General features: G+C 38.4%; 1 protein-coding gene across 1 annotated transcript; it reads right to left on the bottom strand.

The window, feature by feature from the left end:
- Window positions 1-11,898: 11,898 nt before the first annotated feature.
- LOC147327176 (B-cell receptor CD22-like) lies at window positions 11,899-16,162 on the bottom strand. The gene is made up of 7 exons (XM_086294817.1): window positions 15,934-16,162; window positions 15,598-15,831; window positions 15,154-15,414; window positions 14,616-14,876; window positions 12,329-12,410; window positions 12,189-12,249; window positions 11,899-12,111 (listed from the first exon to the last, which is right to left on the bottom strand). Exons 1-7 carry the CDS (start codon window positions 16,151-16,153, stop codon window positions 11,968-11,970), a joined length of 1,263 nt encoding a protein of 420 aa, XP_086150943.1. The 5' UTR covers window positions 16,154-16,162; the 3' UTR covers window positions 11,899-11,967.
- Window positions 16,163-16,595: the final 433 nt, after the last annotated feature.

Below are 16,595 nucleotides of genomic sequence, written 5' to 3'. Positions count from 1 at the left end.
GAATAAGGTTGAAAATGGTTTATCTTTTCATTCTTTCCCCACCTGGAAGCAACATGAGGCAGCTCATGTATCGGATGTTACCAAAAGAAGGCGTCTAGTCTGGATAGCAGCTGTGAGACCAGCTGATATCCAGTTCTCTTCCTTCTCCAAATATCTGTTGGTGTGCTCCAGACATTTTCATTCCGGTAAGTTATAGATATGTTCATATCACTCTTTATCGGTCTTTTAAGTCTGACATCACTAGCCATGTCTTGGCTCAAACTCCCAAGAGCACCTGCAGGTCCATAAATCACACGATCACTGTGGCATCACTGAGTGTTGAAAAACTATCTAAAGTCTTTCATCTGTAATAAAATGATCAGCGTTCTGCTCTACCATGTGTAACAATTGAGTTTATCATCCAGGCATCCATGAAAACGAAATTAGCAGGAAGTTAGCTCGCTAGATTCCATCTAAATACAATATAGCATGTCCTAACTGAGGGATTTTGGAAACAAAGTCAAACGTACAGCTCTGCTATCACTTCCAACATAAATGAAGACAGAAAACTAAACAGCAGTGACGTTTGTAGGGTACTGAAGTTTGGCTAGCTGGTGTAAAACGATGTGCTACGTGACCGTTAGCGACACAGCTATGTTAGCATAATATAAACACTAACTTTTTCCACTTGATAAAAGTTATCGTGAGGATTCTCGGTGGTCAGGAACAACGGTGCTTCGTGTCCATCCCGTGTAGATGTTAGTGAAACTGTTGGGAAGACAACATGAACATTTTATTTATACTGTATAATCTGCAGATTCTGACAGAAATCTGCATATCCTTTGAAGCACCGCTCCTCTCTAAAATTGCAATAAGGATAATTATTAGGCCATATGTAAATAACAAAATAACTTAAAGCAAAGTCTGAAACAAGTCTTTATATTTAAGGGCCATCAGTCAAACAATACTGTTTGGTCTGGGTCTAAACAGAGCGTGTTGTGTGTGACATCTGCTTTTGCATATGTGGGCCACTTTGAGGGTTCACAAAGGAGCACGTTTGCTGTCACATTTTATTTGTAGTGTGAACAAGCAGACAAAAAAATCGGAATTGAGCATTAAGACCTGCAGTGTGAACGTAGCCATAGTGAGTTCAGTGCATTGATGTGACATTGTCCTGAAGGATTTAGTTATTCTCAGTGGTTAAAGAAATTGCAATTATTTATTTATATTTATTAGAAATAATCCTAATTACATATCTTGCTTCCGTGTTTGTCCTTTGTCACAAAAATACATTTTTTACTATAATACATTGATTAATGACCTGCAGAATCTCCTTATCATATTACGTGTCCATAATTGTCACCTAAAGTCAAACTTTATGCTTTCTCCATAAAGTGATTACATACTTTAGTTTCATTTTCTGAAGTCAGGTTTCTGAAAGAGAACAGGCAGATTTGGAATATAACATGCAGCGTTCTATAGATGGATACATAAAAAAAATGGAAAATTACATGTATGTGCTAACTTTCTAAACACTTTGTTACATTTATGATAAATGGATTTGAAAGTAGATAAAACACATTTATGTTGGCCTTAGCTCATTAGAGTCTATGTCTTTAAATTAACTAGTAACTTGTATGTTTCAGGTACTGCACTCTCAAAGACTGAATGAACCAGCATTGCAGCCATGGGTCATTGTGAGCATCACAGGGAAGGTTGAAGCCGCCCACTGCACCTGTATGGCCGGAGTCGTGGAGACCTGCAGCCATGTCGCTGTTCTTCTTTTTAAAGTAGAAGCAACAATGCGGATCTGTGGCACAAGGGCTGTTACAGATGAACCTGCATACTGGGTTTTGCTGGGTAATATGACCAAGATACAGCCAGAGGTTGGCCATAAGATAGACTTCTCCTCTTCAGCTGCCCAAAAACGGCTCTGGATCAAAACATAAACAGACCATCCGTATTGAAAGGTATAAGGAGCCGTCCTCAAAAAAGAAAAATCCCACCTGCTACTGTGGAGGAGTTGTCACTGCTATTGGATACTTTGCTGGAGCACAGTAAAGCTGTGGGTTGTGGGAATGACCCATAATGTTTTATATAAGGGTCTAGATTTATGCCTGAAGTGCACTGCCATGTAAATAATTTGCATTTACTGAATATGTACTGACTGAGTACCACTGTTCAAAAGTTCAATAAAGAAACAAACTAATTTTTGCCTCTTTTTTATTATAGAACATCACATCAGTTACAATGTAGAATCCATGTCATTTATAGTTTATAAAAGACAAAATGTTTACACAAAATCATGACAGCATTTACACGATATCACCCACTACTAACACTACTTAATTTACTATCAATTACTTCAATTTATCTTCTGAAAAGTTACCGCTATTTATACAGCACAAGACTTAAGAATATTTAACAGGAGCAAGTTTCATTTTCCCCTGGTTTTACTACCACACTGTTCATCAAAACGGCAGCAAACCTTCACCATCTTATCCAGAAGGGTCACCTCTTCACCCTCACATGGAAGAAGTAATCTGATTGGCATGGTGGTATGTTTGAAGCAGGTCCCTTGTGTAGCGCTGGAACCCAGTCACGATGTTTCATCCATTTCATTGGCTGGTCTGCTGCAATAATGCCAAATAATTAGCAAGTCTATAAATAGCACGTAGTTCTGCAAAATCACTCATTAGGATGTTTTTTTTTTCTAATTTGCTATGACCTCAGAGTGCATCGAAAAGAAAACTAATAGGCTATCTGGTCTTTAAGTGATGGCGTGACAAATCCTGCTTCCAGGCCTGAAGTAGTCTGCGTTTAATATGGGTTTTGTGTTGTTAACATGTTTAATGTTTTGTATTGTCTTCTATTTAATCTCAAAAAACTCCTAAAAACAGTAAGTGATCACTGTTGGCCTCCCACTGCTTCTATCACCACTAATCATTTGAAAGCTCAGTTTTTAAAACCTTACGATGTAGCTACAGCCCAGCCCATGCAGCAGTATATGAATGACTAATCCTATTCATCCTTGTGGATGGATTATCTCAGTTGTTCTCCTGGCTGAAGTTTGGTCCGTTTACAGCATCCTGCCACCAGCATTTGTTCCTGACCACCGAGAATCCTCACGATAACTTTTATCAAGTGGAAAAAGTTAGTGTTTATATTATGCTAACATAGCTGTGTCGCTAACGGTCACGTAGCACATCGTTTTACACCAGCTAGCCAAACTTCAGTACCCTACAAACGTCACTGCTGTTTAGTTTTCTGTCTTCATTTATGTTGGAAGTGATAGCAGAGCTGTACGTTTGACTTTGTTTCCAAAATCCCTCAGTTAGGACATGCTATATTGTATTTAGATGGAATCTAGCGAGCTAACTTCCTGCTAATTTCGTTTTCATGGATGCCTGGATGATAAACTCAATTGTTACACATGGTAGAGCAGAACGCTGATCATTTTATTACAGATGAAAGACTTTAGATAGTTTTTCAACACTCAGTGATGCCACAGTGATCGTGTGATTTATGGACCTGCAGGTGCTCTTGGGAGTTTGAGCCAAGACATGGCTAGTGATGTCAGACTTAAAAGACCGATAAAGAGTGATATGAACATATCTATAACTTACCGGAATGAAAATGTCTGGAGCACACCAACAGATATTTGGAGAAGGAAGAGAACTGGATATCAGCTGGTCTCACAGCTGCTATCCAGACTAGACGCCTTCTTTTGGTAACATCCGATACATGAGCTGCCTCATGTTGCTTCCAGGTGGGGAAAGAATGAAAAGATAAACCATTTTCAACCTTATTCCCTTGCCGGTCGTGCGATCTAACTTTACAACCGACTGCACAGCAAGTACGAACCATAGCTGGTGTTATCCGTGTACTTTCGCTCCTCTTTCGCTAGCGCTTTGTTCGGCCCAGAAACATGGCGCCTCAACCAAAAATTCTGGCCACGCCCCCTCTCGTGACATCACTCTCCACTTCCGGTATTTCAGACAATCCCTTTCCGTCAAGGATTTTTAATTTGTTGCGGTTTTTTAATTTGTTGTGGATTTTTAATTTGTTGCGGTTTTTTAATTTGTTGTGGATTTTTAATTTGTGGCGGTTTTTTAATTTGTTGTGGATTTTTAATTTGTTGCGGTTTTTTAATTTGTTGTGGATTTTTAATTTGTGGCGGTTTTTTAATTTGTTGTGGATTTTTAATTTGTTGCGGTTTTTTAATTTGTTGCGGATTTTTAATTTGTTGTGGTTTTTTAATTTGTTGCGGTTTTTTAATTTGTTGTGGATTTTTAATTTGTTGTGGATTTTTAATTTGTTGCGGTTTTTTAATTTGTTGTGGATTTTTAATTTGTTGCGGTTTTTTAATTTGTATTGGATTTTTAATTTGTTGCCGTTTTTTAATTTGTTGCCGTTTTTTAATTTGTTGTGGATTTTTAATTTGTTGCCGTTTTTTAATTTGTTGCGCTTTGCACTTCCCAGCCACCGTACTTTGGCACAACACCTGTTCTCACTCGATGGGAGTTCACTCTTGCTTATGACACATCACTACAAGAGAGGCGAGCTACATGTTAAACTGAAGGCTAGAGCCACATGACCACCGCTGCCTAATGTTGTGCTCTGATTTTTACGGAAATACGGCAAGTACGCCACACTCAGGCATTCAGCTACAGACACATTCGGGGCATCACGGAGACCGCACATCTGCCTTGGAGGTGTATGCGTTTACGTCAACAACAGATGGTGTGTGGACACTAAGGCGGTGGAGAAACACAGTTGTGCGGACTTCGGAGTGCAGACCATTTTATTTACCAAGGCAGTTCAACGCTGTGTTTCTGTTGGCTGTCTACATACCGCCGCGGTCCAAACGGACCACAGCGCGTGAACTACTGCACGACGTCGTCAGCAAACACGAGACCGCCCACCTAGATGCCGTGTATGTTGTTGCCGCGGATTTGAATCACTGCAACCTCAGGACTGTGCTTCCAAAGATCCATCAACACGTGAGCTTTCCGACAAGGAATAACAACATCCTGGACCACGTCTACTGCAGAGTAAGGGGCGCATACAAGGCAGTGTCCCGCCCCCATTTTGGATAGTCCGACCACTTTTCTGTTTCCCTCTATCCAGGATGCAGGCTCCTCAAACAAGCGCCGTCAGTAAGTAAAATTATTAAAGTTTAGAGTGAAGAGACTGATTCAGGACTGCTTTGATGCTACAAACTGGGGTATTTGTTTAAGACTGCTGCCTTGAGAGAGGACTGTTCTGTGGATTTAGAGGAATATGCATCAGTGGTTACCAGCTACATCAGCACATGCATTGATAATATTGTCCTCACCAAGTCCTTATAAAACGTATCCAAATCAGAAAACATGGTTGAACTGTGAGCTGCGTTCCATGCTGCATGCATGCTCCACTGCATTTGTCCCTGGTGACACAGAGGGTTACAAAAAGGCCACATATGACCTACGTAGATCCATGAGGGAAGCCAAGAGGCAGTACAGACTGAAGCTTGAAGGATACGACTTGGCTCAGCTGGTGTCCTGATGCCTGGAAAATAATCTCTCCTTAAATGCTGAGAAGAGTAAGGAGATAATTATTAACCCGAGGATGAGGAGAGACCAGCACCCCCCACTTTACATCAAAGGGATGTAAAGGTGGAGGGGTGAAGACCTTCAAATTCCTCTGCAACCACATCAGTGAGGATCTCACGTGGACCCATAACACACAGCGGATCATCACGAATGCTCAAAGACGACTCTTCTTCCAAAGGAAACTGAGAAAATTTGGATTAACCTCCAAACTGCTCAGCAACTTTTACGGATGCCCAGTGGGGAGAGTATCCTGACAAACTCCATCATAGTGTGATATGGGAACTGCACCACTCAGGACAGGAAAGCTCTCCAGCGTGTCATTAAAATGGCACAACTCATCTGTGGAGTACCCGTCCCACCACTACACCACATTTACAACACTCAGATCAGGAAAAGGGCACACAGCATCATCACCCACCCACAGCACACACTGTTCACAGTCCTGCCATCTGGCAGATGCTACAGGAGTGTGAAAGCAAGGACAACCAGACTAAAAGACCGTTTCTATCTACAGGCCATCAGGCTACTGAATCACTGACTTATTGTTGAACAGTGATTATCTTTGACCTGTAAATTCGCAAATTTTGTACATTTATATGCAATATAATACAATACATACAATACAATTTTAATATTGCATATTCTGTAGGTATCACCACTGTGACGATGTTGCATAACTACTTGCACTTTAAATTCTGACTACACTCACACATAGTTACATAAGCAACAAGTGCTTGTTTTACTTGATTTTTTATTTTCTATGCTCAGAGTTAAGTTTATTCTTTATTTTAGTTAGATGTTTATTTAGTTGTGTGAAGGGAACTCTTAAAGTAAGAATTCCATTGCTCTGCTCTGTATAACCACTTGTGTTTTGATGTCATGACAATAAACTTCTTGAATCTTAATGTACACCAGACCAGTTTAAAATAAACATGATTTGTCACTCTCTCCTTCTGTCCTCTTCTTCAGGTCACCTGCTAATCATCAGTGCAATAAACTGCTCTAAGAAAGGATCAGCACGGACTCCAGATTATCAGCTCACTGTGGGTGGTAGACTTGTTTCGTTTTGCTCTCTATGATGATCTGTTCCTCATGTAAATTAGTGCCTTTTATTATTGTCTGCAGTAAGGCCGCCAGCCTGTGTGATTTCTCTAAGGGAAGAAAGAATCTCAAACTACACTGCTTCTCTCTGTCATGCTCGGTCCAACCCTCCTTCCATAGTAATAATATTCATTATAAAGTAAAAATGGGGACATCACAGGGATTCTGGGTTTGTGACTCAGGTGTATAAATCTTGATGTATGTTGAAAAGTGAACAGATTGTTGAGATTTCAATCAGTCCTTACTTGGAGAATGTGGAGAGAGGGTGATGGGGGGAGCAGCTCGCCAGGGTTGGAGCCATCAGTGGGTGGCCATGTTGGTGAGTCTGAGAGGTGAATATTGAAACATTTCTTTCCAGATATAGACTGGCTTGATGATGAGTAAGTTTTGTATATAGTGAACTCTTCAGCCACAGAGCCATAGAGGAGTCTGGTTACTGTTCTGCGATTGATGACAGTTTCTTATATTTATTTTATGTGCATTACAGATTCTCTACTGGTGGAATATGTTTTATATGTGGAGGTTGCTATGTGTACTTTGCTAAAACCTGTGAATGGAGCGCAAACTTTGTGTTACGTTGTCCAGGGAATATCCATGTATTAATTTGGTGATGTAGAAAATATATAAAGTCTTTCTATACTTGATTCTAATCTGCTGCTGCGTCTCTTACATTGCAAGACAGAACACATAAGAGTACCTGTTCGGTCAAAAAATACAATAAACTTATCTTTTATCTGTAACAGACTAAAAAAAATTTCCACATCTCCTTTATTTGGCTGTGGGATGGGAAGCTGTAATATTTAAATAGATCCAATTTAAAATTTTCTAGCAAAATCTGGCTAGCACTACAGAAGAGGAAGCAAGAAGGGAGTAACGGTTTTCTAAATGTCAGATTCTTTGAGTAAAGAAGTTGCTTCAGTACGTCAGCTTTTACTGGAATATTTACTAGATCCTATGACATCTCCAGTATTCTGGTAACTTACAATCTGGAGAGTTCCCCATCCAGATGATCAAGCTGTCAGGCTGAAATGTGGCCCTTTGCTGTACTCCTTGAAGCTATGGCCTCCCTTGGGTGCTGGGTCAATGGGATGGGATGACAGCCGGTCTGCCACTGAGTGGGATCGTCCTCCACCTGTCTCACGTCTTTTAATGCATGGGGCTGCAACAATTCACGGAGTAATTTGAATAATTCGATTATAAAAAATTCTCAACAGAAGTTGTTTGTTCATCTTATCTTAGTTTAACATGCAGCTCTGTCGATTCAAGAGATTCAAGATTCAAAGTGTTTATTGTCATGTATTCAAAGAAAAAAAGGGATTTTTTTGTGCAATGAAATTCTTTCTTTGCTGTGCCCACAGAGATGCCAATTAATATATACAATAGAAATAGAACATATAAAATACAAATAGTACAAATAAATAAATGAAGACAAAACGAAGACAATATTAAAGTGTGAAACAGAGATGTGTGCAAAAGAACTATGACCTCAATATGTTGGCTTAGTATGCAGGATGACCTGATGTGCAAAAAATTATTATTACTGTTCAAAAATAAGTCCGCTGTTCAGGAGTGCACTGATGTGATAAACTCCAGAGTAGGAGTGCTGTAGCAGTACCTGCAGCAAACAGTGGTGAGTTTAAAGGAGGGCTTTGGGTGTATTAGACCATATTCATTTCAAACATTTTTTAGATTGAAAGTAAAATAATGTAAAATAGTGTGCTATATAAATTGTGTTAATATTTTTTTTGTTTGCTTGCTTTTCTTCATTGCAGCCACCAGATACTCCTTTAAAGGGTTACAGGCACAAACTCCTTTATTTACTTGTACACTTAAACCTGCAGACACACACATTCACAAAAACTCATAAAAATGAGAACATGCCTAATCTACCTCATTAATGTCAGAAAGCTGTCTAAGAAGATAAATGTACATTTTTATGTCTTAGTTTAGATTGCAATGACTTTGATCTTTGATTTTTTTGCTTTAAAAATGGTTTTCTTTAAAAAAAATTGATATGGTTGGTATTAAATTACCTAAAGGGGTTTAGTTGTTGTTGTTGTTGTTGTTTTTGACAACCATTATATCCAGTTAAAATTTAAAACATTGCAATGTCTGAAATGGAAGTCAATGAGCAATTCATTTTAAAAGACTCATTTCAAACATTTTTTAGATTGAAAGTAAAATAATGTAAAATAGTGTGCTATATAAATTGTGTTAATATTTTTTTTGTTTGCTTGCTTTTCTTCATTGCAGCCACCAGATACTCCTTTAAAGGGTTATAGGCACAAACTCCTTTATTTACTTGTACACTTAAACCTGCAGACACACACATTCACAAAAACTCATAAAAATGAGAACATGCCTAATCTACCTCATTAATGTCAGAAAGCTGTCTAAGAAGATAAATGTACATTTTTATGTCTTAGTTTAGATTGCAATGACTTTGATCTTTGATTTTTTTGCTTTAAAAATGGTTTTCTTTAAAAAAAATTGATATGGTTGGTATTAAATTACCTAAAGGGGTTTAGTTGTTGTTGTTGTTGTTTTTGACAACCATTATATCCAGTTAAAATTTAAAACATTGCAATGTCTGAAATGGAAGTCAATGAGCAATTCATTTTAAAAGACTCTCTTTTTTTATTATTGCTCATTAATAAGACATAAGTATTTCTTATCTGAACAATCGATATCTGCTGCCCTACATAGCACTAGCTTAGCACTCACCTACATAAAGACAATTATACTTACAAATGACACAACAGGATCCACTATAGGTGCTAGTGGAAGGCTGGAATGGTACTGGGGAGCCATATCAGATGTAGGGTTGCCTGGCAGTAATGTCTTTGGTCTCCTCACCTCACTACCCTGCCTGCCTTCCATTTGTTTACACATTAGGTGGGGCTCACAATCATGAGACTGATTTATTAAAAACAAAAATCCAATCAGACAGCTAGAAAGTAATTGCTCTCCGAACAGGACATTGGGGATCATACCTATGTACTGAAATGATTTGTATGTATTACTCATTATATATGACAGGGGAAGAAAAAAAAGCATGGTTTCTAGTTAAGTAGTGGTCATGTGACCTGTGGGCTAGCCTGGTTAGGGGGGGATTTGGGGCAAGGTCTGTGTTTACTGTGGAATTAAATCAGACCTTAAGGTGTTTGTTATCAATATACAAACAAGTTTATTTATTTTGAATGGCCAAATTCTTTAAAGGATTTTTCACTCAGGGAGAGAGAGTACTGAGAGATGAAACTCAAAGCTCCAAGCTAACATTTTATCACTAGAGGGCAGTAAAACAAAAGAAAGAAAGAAAAAAAATCAGGAACACTTTAAGAGTTTCCTCTCTTGAGACACTTTGCCTGGTCTTTCTTGCAGCCACCTTTAGTAGCTGTTTCTTTGTGGGTCTCTCTGACTTCAGTTTTGTCTTCTGTAACTGAAAAGGATGCACCTAGGTGTTAAGATCAGCTGGTGACTTTGCCATTGATGAATACTGAGAAACTCTCCTGTTGGTTTTGTAATATGCTTTGATTCATTATCTATTTGCAATCTGAAGGACCATCCAATTGGTTTTGCAGCATTTGGCTGAATCTGAGAAGAGAGTGTATACCTGTACTCAGAATTCAGTCTGCTGCTTATGTCCACAGTCACATCATCAACACTGGCAGCCACACATACCATAATAATTCCTCCACCATGTTTGGTGAAGTTATTTTTTCTTATCCAAACACGTGTCTATTTTTGTCTATGAAGAAAGCTAGCTGTACAAATGCATTTAGTGTTGTCTTTATGATAAATCCCAACATGTGTGGATTTATTGTGAGACTCGTGTATCTCACGAATTAGTGATTGTGTCTTTTTGTAACCTGAAGTTCTGTCACTTTAATAATGTATGTTGTTTATGTTTCAAGGCATTTTTTGGTGCTTTGTGTTGGTGGTTTTGACAGCGTTCATTTGCACAGAACACAAAATATAGCAGTAAATTTAGAAATAAATGTAGCTAAATGATTTTAGTAATTTGTCTTCTACTGTATGGGACTATCATGACACAAAGAGTTCAGTTAAAGATGTACCTATGAACTCTCTCTTTGCCCTTTGACCCAGTTTGTGACAATACATAAGGGAGTTTTTACAGAGAATTTGTTGTGAATATTTCTGTTAATCACTATAATTTATATTTTTTTGTAAGGAATTTAATGTTATTTTTGTAATTTTCTTTCAAAACAAACACATTTCACCATTTTACCTAGATCCAGACAGTGTGCTCTGTTTGGATCTGTTATATCAAATAGCCAGTCAGCATTAACATGACATAAGCTGATATTATACAATTTTATTGATGCAAAAAAAGTACCACGGAAAATTAAAGTCACATAGAAGTTGAGGTGTAGCAGAATAATGTTTTATAAACCATATATATCACTGTGAGACATCAGAGTAATGAAGTGCTATTGAAAAATCAGGTGTTATTTAATGATTTGTTTAAAAAGTTAATCGTTTTAAAAAGTCAATTTCTTTGTGCAGTTTGAAATAAATGTGATTATGATAATAATACATCAGGATATCAAACATCAGAAAACAGACTATGATAATCATGTTTGATCACATACGTGTATTTTTCTACAAGTGATGAGGAAAGAAAAAGAGCAGCAAAAGATTATTTTGGTTTGTGAAAATGAAACTAGCTCCAGTAGCCACCATGCTGGCTAAATTGTGATGCTCACTGAGTGAACAGACCAAACCTCCCATGATGCAGCTTCTTTCTGCTAATGGGGATTTTGGCTTTGTTGACCACATCTTGTTGACTGCAGGGTGCAGTCTGGATGGATCCTCTTCATCAATGGCTTTTGGTTCATAGACAGAAATTAGTTGATTCTGAGTATGTAGCATGAAATTATATTATGATGGTGAAAAAAAACAAGCTTAAAAACAAAAGAAGAACGCTAAAGCAGGCAATGCATTTCCCAGATATTCATTTGAATCTTCTAGCGAGGCTCATCGTATTATGTGAGGAGCTGCTCACCACAGGGCTGTACTTTTTAATTTGATTTAATAGCGGTGTAACACAGTAAACTCAAAAAAGTGAAAGTAGGTGGTTTTTATATTAACAAGAGTCAAACTTGTAATTAAAAAAATTATTTTATGTTTCTGCGGTGAGCGTAATTAAATCATGTACGATCTGCATGAAGTTCAACAACTTAAAGACATTTATTCTCGTTGAGATGATGTGATACAATCTAGGAAGACTGATTAGTTGCCTGGACTCTTTCATTCAAATAGTTTTCAGTTTTTAAGTGTAACTTTCTGTTCCTCCAGGTGTCTGTGGGGCTGAACTGCTGTTGCTGTAGAGAGGATCTGCCTGGTTTTTAGAGAAGTGGATGCTGGCATACTGAAGATCATCCTGTTCCTGTGGCTCCTCCTGATCAGAGAGACACTGCATAGAAAAAAATGATCTTAGATTAGAATGGTGAATGATGATTTTTTTTACTGCAATTATATTTCTGGTTTCACCTGTTCTTTGTTGTCTGCTCTGCCTTCAGTCTTGGATGATTCCTTGGAATTCCTCTTTTTTCTGAGGAGTGAAATGATAATGAACAAAAGAACAACACAATGACTGAAAAGTAAAAGTTTAATGCGACAGATCTGCTCACCGAATCCAAAGGAAGACAGGGAGGGATGTGACGGACAGGAGAACAGCAGCAGTTACTCCAGCAGCTTTTATTTTCTTTGCTCCTGATCAAGATCAAAGTAAAGCACTAATAGTTAATTGAGTATTCCATAACGTTCGACCTGTGTATGGCCTGAACAGTGTTGGAGTTTTAGGCTACAGAAGCCAAGTTCTTCTCCAGTGAAAAATAAAAATAGAAATCTACTTAAACACACCAGAGTAACGTGACCTCACTCTGTTAATCTCAAACAGTGTTTTATCATAAAGTTTCTCTCATGTCAGTTTTGTCTTGATGCATTCTTAATCACCCAGGAAAGTAAATCTCCAAAAGTTGATTCTGTTAATCTGGACGTAGCGTTTTGTGGGAGAAATGTTTCGTCACTCATCCAGGTGACTTCTTCAGTCTCAGCTGACTGCAGGTTTCCCCAATCTTATAAACAGTACATTTGCATAATGACTGAAACCAGCCCACTGAAGGAACAATGGGCTGGGAGGTCAGTTCCCGTATGTAAATTAAGATTTGCAGCTCTGTACACCACATCCAGAACACCCTGGATTGTGTTGAGAAGGTGAGAGATGTCATTATGGAGGCAGATGAAACCATGGTCTCTTACGACGTTACATCTTCACTTGCATCCCAGTCCCGGAAGCGTTGGAGGTAGTCTGTAAGAGATTACAGGATGACACCAACCTCAGCAACAGGACCCCTCTCAGCATCGACCAAGGGTGTTTGCTTTTGGAACTGTGTTTTCATGTGTGTCTTCAAGGGTCAGTTCTACAGGCAGAAACATGGGTGTACCATGGGCTCACCAGTTTCACCCATCGTGGTCAATTTGTACATGGAAGAAATGGAAAAGAGGGCTTTGCTATCCTACCCTGGAACACCACCAAGCCATTGGTTCAGATATGTGGATGACACCTGGGTGAAAATCAAATCTCAGGACGTACCACATTTCACGGATCACATTAACTCGGTGGACCGACACATCAAATTCACCAGGGAGGATATGAAAAGTGGCAGGTTAGCTTTCTTAGACTGTGAGATTTACATCAGTAATGGGGGACATCTAAAAGCTGATTTTGGTCAGTGGTTGCTGATGAATGGTCATGAGAATTTGCATAATTATGATTAAGGAACTGACCTCCCAGCCCATTGTTCCTTCAGTGGGCTGGTTTCAGTCATTATGCAAATGTACTGTTTATAAGGTTGGGGAAACCTGCAGTCAGCTGAGACTGAAGAAGTCACCTGGATGAGTGACGAAACATTTCTCCCACAAAACGCTACGTCCAGATGAACAGAATCAACTTTTAGAGGTCTCATTTCAGTTGTCTAAATGCACTTTATACTGTAAAGTAAAAAGCCTACAATAAACATTCATTCTTTACAGTGGCAGCAGTTGGCTATTGTCTCTGAAAACAGGGTTAACTGGGCGCGCCCCCTTATTCCACTGAAAACTGTAGCACATCTTAATTTCATAGCCTCGTCTGCATTCGATTAAAAATCACTTCAAGCTGAGTGGCCTGCAGCTTTATCTGGCTGGGTGCACATGGGCATTATGGATAAATCCCTGGTTTTTAACAGGAGGTTAAAATGTCACTGGCTCTGCTTTCAGTATTCTGAGATCAGTTACAATCTGCTTTTTGCATGGAAACAGGACTAGCATTAGCAATAAACATGGTTCTTGTCATCGTGATAGATAAGTTACAATGTTGATTCTTAGGACTCTTTAGCACATGAATAAGGAAAGCCTTGACAGCAGACAGTGGGACTCCTGCCATATTCTGTTTAACCACACAGGCAAGTTGAACAGTTACAGGTGCAGCTGGTATTTTCTTTTTAATATATTTAAATTATCTTTGTAAATCAAGTTGCAGGCCTGGTTTTCTGAACTCATTAATGATTATTTTGAGATATTTGGCCCTCACAGGACAGGCACCATACAAACATATGCTTTTAAAGATGATGGTGGATTAGTGTAGATTCAAAAGAGCAAAGTTTTTAAAATCAGCTCTGGTTTAATTATCTGTAGCAGCACTATGAGTCCATACAACACTGAAGAGGAAACATTTTGGCAAAATAAATACTTGTACATGTGTACATTTAGGTAGCAATACAGTTTTATCTGTGCTGAGGTATTTTGACAGTGATCTGTTATTATAAATTCTAGTGCCATCCAATAATTAGCCATAGTGCATGAATGTAGATTGTGCCTGACTTTTTGACTGCACTCCTTTCTGAGTGTATCCAGTATGTAAATATAAATGATTACCTGGCACAATGGTCTGCTGTAAGGTGGAGTTATGACGTCCCAGCTTGTTCTGTGCTTCACAGTAATAACGCCCACTGTGTTCAGGTCTGAACTTGGTGACGGTGAAGTTCTGTCCAAATGCTTTTGGTAAATTTTCATCCTCCTTGTACCAGGTGTAGTTAGCTGCTGGGTTAGCATCACTGCTACAGGTCAGAGTGACTGAACTGCCCTCCACTATCTCAGCAGAGGGACTCACTGACACAGAGGGAAGCTTTGGAGCATCTGGAGGAGAAATAAGGACAATGACAACATGGTTGGTTATAAATATACTCAAGTCTTTGCAGGTTTCTCACAACACTACAAAAATTATAAAAGGTAACATTCAGAAACCTTACTTATTTCCTTGTCAAACTTCCTTATATTGTAATAAACAGACATGATTGTGCAGTAAATCTGTTTTCACTCTTCATGATGATGAATTAAGTCTTATCTCTAAAGTTGATGTTAACTGTTCAACTGAGAACAAAGAATTTAAAGCTTATAAATGTATTTTACTCACATTTCACATCAATAGTCCTGCTTTCAGATCTCTTTTGTCCCAGGTCATTATCAGCTGTACAGTAATACTTTCCAGAGTCAGAGGGCAGGATGGAGCTGAAAACATGTTGGTTTTGGTAACTGAGAGGGTTGATGACATCCTCCTTGTACCAGGTGTAGTTAGCTGCTGGGTTAGCATCACTGCTACAGGTCAGAGTGACTGAACTGCCCTCCACTATCTCAGCAGAGGGACTCACTGACACAGAGGGAAGCTTTGGAGCATCTGGAGGAGGAAACATAAGAATGACAACAAAACCAAATTTTAGAAATTTATATTCTAAAAAGAAAACATTGTAAACCTCCCAAAAGAAAGGCCTCTGACTAAAACTAACATACAGACACATTCACGTAAATAAAGAAAAATTAAATATAATTCTCTTAATGAAACAAAAAGTAGTGAACTCACACACTGTTGGAGAAGGGAATATCTCATATCCTTTCACAGCGCAGTAAAAACGGTCTGCAGAATCAAATGTGTTCAGCTGTAAATATTGTTCGTCTGATGAAAGTTTGTGTCCATTCCTGTACCAGATGTAGGAAGATTGATCGGGTAGCTGACAGTTGTTGTGACATGTCAGCTCTGTCCAGTTAGAATAAGAGTTTACTGTTGATCTCCTCACATGTACCTGGAGCTGTGGATCTGGGAGTAAAAAAAACAATGACATTATATCAGAAATATCTCAACATCTGCACAAATACACATGGAAATGTTTAACGTGAATTCCAGTCAAATATTTTTTACCTGTAACAGTCAAAGTGACTCCAGGTGATCCAGTATATTTCCCTCCTGGATCGTTTGTTATGAGCATGAACTTGTACTCAGCTGAGTCGCTCTCTCTCAGGTCTGAGATTCTCAGAGTGCAGTCATTGTTTTCACACTGATACTGAACTCGACCTGAATACTCTGGATCTGTTTTCAGGTCCACAGGCTCATTATCTTTGACTGTAGTAAACCAGAACATTTTCTGGATTCTTGTCTTTATGTCATTTATAGTCGATAGGTATCTGAATTTGGAGTGTATTTCTGCTGTTGATCCTTTGAAAGCACAGACCTGAGTAGAAGTGTAAGTCACCACTGTAACACAGAGCCCATTATAGAAAAATCAAAAAGCAGACTTATTTATATTCACTTTCATAGATCTGAATTCAATTTCTAAGATTCCATTTAGACATGTTTCATAGAGAACAAGACAGAATACAGCATAATACTGTTCTTTAAAGTGTGACTGGAACCTGTCAAGAATCTCATATATGTTTGCAAAAGGTTTAAACTGAAAAAGACCCAATTACTTGGGGTCTTATTTCTAACTAAAATATCCATACAAAAGGAATGAAAGAAGAAAAACAGAAAAATGAAAAAAAGAAAGAAAAATAGAAAAGGAATTAATTAATTAATTAATTACA

The sequence above is a fragment of the Aulonocara sp. 'chitande type north' Nkhata Bay genome, linkage group LG6 (assembly GCF_057382095.1).
Source record: "Aulonocara sp. 'chitande type north' Nkhata Bay isolate Kocher_YH1m ecotype deep benthic linkage group LG6, A_spYH_male_GT1.1, whole genome shotgun sequence".
NCBI classification, from domain to species: domain Eukaryota; kingdom Metazoa; phylum Chordata; class Actinopteri; order Cichliformes; family Cichlidae; genus Aulonocara; species Aulonocara sp. 'chitande type north' Nkhata Bay.
The sequence above is the reverse complement of the archived record's forward strand: the minus strand, read 5'-3'. Positions and strand labels throughout refer to the sequence as shown.